This window comes from Sinocyclocheilus rhinocerous, unplaced genomic scaffold (assembly GCF_001515625.1).
Source record: "Sinocyclocheilus rhinocerous isolate Xijiao unplaced genomic scaffold, SAMN03320098_v1.1 scaffold645, whole genome shotgun sequence".
NCBI classification, from domain to species: Eukaryota; Metazoa; Chordata; class Actinopteri; order Cypriniformes; family Cyprinidae; genus Sinocyclocheilus; species Sinocyclocheilus rhinocerous.
Window position 1 is genome coordinate 23,979 of NW_015630037.1, and position 5,394 is coordinate 29,372.

General features: G+C 38.6%; 1 protein-coding gene across 1 annotated transcript in view; it reads left to right on the forward strand.

The window, feature by feature from the left end:
• The window catches only part of LOC107739837 (sperm-associated antigen 1-like), a 17,533-nt gene that overhangs the window by 1,592 nt on the left and 10,547 nt on the right, over positions 1-5,394 (forward strand). The window contains exons 5-9 of the mRNA XM_016552048.1: positions 58-167; positions 1,110-1,191; positions 2,696-2,826; positions 3,302-3,408; positions 5,238-5,318. Of these exons, the coding sequence (XP_016407534.1) occupies positions 58-167; positions 1,110-1,191; positions 2,696-2,826; positions 3,302-3,408; positions 5,238-5,318 (511 nt within the window). The remainder of the gene's footprint in view (positions 1-57; positions 168-1,109; positions 1,192-2,695; positions 2,827-3,301; positions 3,409-5,237; positions 5,319-5,394) is intronic.

Genomic DNA, 5,394 nt, shown 5'->3' on the forward strand with positions numbered 1-5,394 from the left:
GTGTAACACTGTGTGTGTGTGTGTGTGTAACACTGTGTGTGTGTGTTCATGCTGTAGGTTTGATGTGGAGGCTGAGTGCGCTAACACTGAGGAGAGCGACAGAAACCCATGTCACGCTTGCATCCGTCCAGCCGAGCTTGAGACCACACCGACGGTCAGCAGCAAAGGTCAGAGATCAGCCATCAAACCCAAAGCTGCTGTGAGTCATTTGTGCTCCAGCTAAAAGAGAGGCGTAGCAGAGATATTGACGATCCACTCACTCCGCTCGTATGTCATCGGTCAGACAGACAGATAATCTGCAACAAAACAGCTGTTCGCAAACTTTTTTGTCAGCTGAACTTGTTTGAGCTTAAATATTTCCCTGAGGAGATTTCATATTCAATCATTTCATATTTCTAATGTTCATATTTCAATAATTAAAAAAACATGTTCACGGTTCTCAGATGGTGGTTAATGCTCAGCTAAACAAATAAATGATTTAATCTTGTTTAGTAAGTGTTCTATTTTTTTTTTTTTTTTTTTTTTTAAATGATTCATTTTACTTTTACATTTTTTAAGTTTATTTATTGCACAGCCCCACATCTTGAAAAATATTTGTAAAAAAAAATTTCACAAACTAAGAATAAAGATTTTTGAAATTATATATATACAGTATATATCCGCTTTAATGCACTTATCAAGATAACAGCATTCAAATGTCAAAAGTTTCAATGACAAAGTTTTTTAATGACAAAAAGTATTCAAAACTGTCATGCATGTGAAAACGGACCGAGAATTGATCTGATGGTTGGCTCAGATTCAGACAGGAATCATGTGTTTGTGTGTTTTTCTGGTGTTTAAGAGAAAGAACAAGACTAATTCACACACAGATGTTTCTCAAAACAGACAGTCTGTTTGGACTCAGCAGCACAGAATTAGTGAGAAACGAGCGCTGGGTTTCTCTCAGCACATATGATGCCAGACGGTGTTATTAGCTTCTCAACTCAACTGGTCAGAATTTGCCGTGTCACTCAAACTAACAGATGAAGCGTCACTGAGTCACGGGGATTCAGTCTTCTGAGCGTGTGAAGTGTGTTTGATCTCATCCTCACGTGTTCTGCTCTCTTCAGCCCTGAGCGTGCAGGAGAAAGACCAAGGCAACGAGGCCTTCAGGAGCGGCGATTATGAGGAGGCTGTGGCGTATTACAGCAGGTGAGGAGAAGCACCAGGTGGAAACAAGTGCAGTAAAATACACTTAGTACACTACTTAATGTGCTCTGTTATCACGCACTAATTTTGTACTTAATGCACTAAAATGATTCTTTAGTACTTCTTAAGATAAACTTAAGATCATCTAAGTGTACTCAACTGTGCTATTTTGAGACGCCGTGAATATGAACTAACAGACACACACACAGACACACACACACAGAGACACACACACACACACTTACACACACACACATTAGTACACACACACACACAGAAACACACTATTGTGTATGTATGTATTTAATCAAAAATTGTAGTACAATTGAAACCATCTTTCATACACTTTTAAATATACTCATCATACATAGAAAATACAATTATTAATTATTTACAATATAAGATTGATATATAATGAATATATGAAGAGTTCATTTGCAAAAACAGTCTTTTCCGTTTTGCAGATAACAATTTTCCAAAATCATGTTTTTTCATTGTGCATTCCAATTAATCTCAATCAAACTGCAGCTGGGTTATTTTGATTAGGTTAAAAAATAACTAAAAAATACAGCTAACTGACACAATAAAAACATGATTACATAACAAAAAAAACATAAACTTTTTTTCCACATTAAAAATATAGCATTCAAGTACTTTATGCTAAAAGTATGCTTACTGTTAAATTGTGAATTTTGGTACACATATAGAGACGTATGGATGAATAATCCAATCATGTACACGAGTACATTTACAGTAGCCCAAGCACAGTAACCTATAGGGTGTTACTTACTGTAAGTAATACATTTCTATTGTATTTTTTATGAAAATCCAAATAGAACTTAGTGATAGTATATATAAAAATCCACTAAAATGTTATGTAAAGTGATCGTAGCACACTTTTAACCAGTGCAATTATAAAACACTTCTGGTACTTTATCTGACTACACTTAAAATCAGTTTAAGTGTTAGTGCTAATTAGTGTATTTATATTAAGTGTACTTAAGTAGCACAGTTGGGAAAATATACTTATAACTATTACATTACTAATATATGTTAAATAATATCAATTTAAATTTAAACTTAGGATAAGTATATAAAAGTGTACTAAGATTGAACTAATTTTTAAATCATTCAAAGCACACTTTTAAGAAATATATTAATAGTCCTCTGTATATTTTTGTGGTAGTACATTTTATTTCTATGTACTAAAAATGTATTTAAATATTAGTGGTATCTAGTATACTTTTGCACTTGCACTGAAGTAGTACTGAAGTAGAAATATATTTTTAATTAGTATATTTATAGTGTATAACTTTTACATTTTTATTTAGTTAAGAATGTACAATGCACAAAATTAAGAATGTTCTATAAATGTACTTGCTTGTATTAAGTATTGTATGCAAGTATTTTTTTGTGTATTCAAGTACGCTTTATTTTTTACCTGGGGGTGCTGAGCTGCAGTGACGTGTGTGTGTGTGTGTGTCTGTGTGTGTGTGTGTGTGTGCAGGAGTCTGTCTCTGGCGTCTTCAGCCGCTGTGTTTAATAACCGCGCTCAGGCTCACATCAGACTGCAGTGCTGGAGCGCGGCTCTGAACGACTGCGACGCGGCTCTACAGCTGGAGCCTGGAAACGTCAAAGGTGAGGAGCGACACACTCCACTGATCCTGTGAGCGTGTATCTGGTGTTTCTTATGTTATATAGTATAGTACAGTAATACCAGTACATTTTGACCTTGTCGGGACATTTTTTGGTCCCCATGAGGAAACAAGCTCATAAAATCACACAGAATGATTTTTTAAAAATCTAAAATAGCAGTTTTTATGATGCATTGCATCATTAGCTAAGCGTCACTGTTATTGATCATAGTTAGTGATTTAAATAAACTGATATGAGTATTGACGTTGCAACAAAACGGAAGCAGCAACAGATCTTTTCCTACATATTGTGGGGGGGGTGGCTGGGGCAGGTTCTGGGTTTATTCCAGAAAGCAGGTTATGTGACATACCCGGGTATGTTTAAGGGTAAGCAAGCGGATAAACTCAGCTTTCAGTTCCAAAACGGAGGTAACTTTCAGTGTAAGTAGATCCCAAATAAGAGGGATCATGAAAATTAGCTCTACTGCGGCGTGCCACTGCACACAAACATCTGGGTCGCCTGCAGGAATCCCATGATGACCTGAGAGCTGTTCTCCTGATCGAGCCGCACAACGCCACAGCGCTGGTACATCCACACTCATGGAGAGACGCCTCACACTGACCACATGATGGCGCTCTCACACAGCACACACACAAGTGCCGCCAGCACTCACTCACAGTAGCTATGCTTCCATCACCCTCTTTTTATGCGCATTTTGAAGTATCGCATCAGAAATGAGTGTCGTAAATGCCAAATTTAGAAAAATAAATCCCTTAATTCGCAAAAATGTTTTTACGTTCGCTTGAGGTGGTTTTTGACTTGTGCGAAAAAGGTTTAATGTGAATAATGGGAGATGGAAATGCATTTTGCTAATAAATCCCGCATGAGCGTTCAAAACAGTCATGTGACTTTGCGCTATGGGACGGCATAGCCTGACTAACCAGCAGACCGATTTTGTTGCACAGCATCTGAAATATTTTTATGGTCGTTCTGAAATGCCCGAGCAAAGTCTGTCGTCAAAGTATTTCTGTATAATTGTATCCGCCACCGAAAGCAAGACAGCGTTTATTGTGTGTCGTCTGCTCACTCAAAGCGCATTACAATTATTTAAAAAATGAAAAGACCTTTTAAATGTGAAATTAAAACCGCCAGTAGGTGGCAGCAAGTCACTGTTAATAAGTGAGTCATTGCGACTGAACCGAATCATTTAAACAGTTGATTCATTCAGGAACGAATCACCGTCATGTTGCTCAGAGACACAAAACAGCGCTGTGGTGTCTAAAACATAAGTCTCTTAATATTAACTTCTTGTTTATTGAGCTGTTGCATAAAATCAGTATCACATTTGTAATCATGCTTATTTTTAGAGGTGAAAACTGGCACTCTTCGTGTGATATTGACTAACTTTCTATGGTATTTTTATGCATAACTATGGAGAGTGTGTGTGTGTGTGTGTCACAGAGAGAGAATGAGACAATCAACATAAATGGCGCTTAGTCTTTCACAAAACATAGCTAACATAGGGACATCATAACTAGCCACCATATTGATTTACGGTCTTAAATATCCCTGCCTGTGCATACTATCCACCCTATCTGCCCTAAATAGTATTGAAAATGACAAATATCACATAGAATTTAGCATGGATAGCATGCACATTGGGACGCAGGCTATGTCCAGCGTATATGGGGTTGTGCGTCAGTAATAATGGTCCGTGGGGAAACACAGTGTTCCGTGTGTAGTTACAATAAATGGACTAAACGAAGCCTCAAGGCAAATAATTTGCCTCAATGATTTTTTGTATTCGAGTTACTCGAGGAATCATTTCAGCCCTAGTGTGTGTGTTAGCAGGACCCGCAGAAGATGATGCGTGTGTGTGTGTGTGTTTCAGAGCGCTCTGCTACATCAAACTTCATTGCTTCACTGAGGCCCAGCAGGACTGTGACTCCGCCCTTCAGCTCCAGCCCACCAATAAGAAAGCTTTCTACAGACGCGCACTGGCCAATAAGGGCCTGAAGGTGAGTGTCACCGTGACAACCTGTTGACCCGCCCCCATCATCTGAGCGTAAGCAACACTGAATTTTGACATTACTGTGACACACTTCTCATGTCACTCTTCCTCGTCTCGTGACTCATACGTGTGAGAATGTTCAGACAGAGATGATGCTTTAAAGGAATAGTTCCCCAAAAATGAAAATTACTTAAAAATATGTTCACCCTCAGGCCGTTCAAAGTTAGGATGAGTTTGTTTCTTCATCAGATTTGTAGAAATGTGTCATTGCATCAGTGTCTCAGCAATGAGACAAACATCTGGAGAAGACAAAAGCTGAAACAAATCCAGCATTAAGATGTTTTTAACTAAAATACGACTGCAGCAGGTCTTGTGTCTAGATGCGAGTGTGATGGAGGCGGAGCAGCTGCTGATGGAGGTCACACGTCTGATGACGGACAGTAGATGTTCATCAGGACCTCGCAGGAGCGTCACCATCACTGAGGTCCCACACTCACACACACACTCACACTCACACACACACACACACACACACACACACACTCACACACACACACACA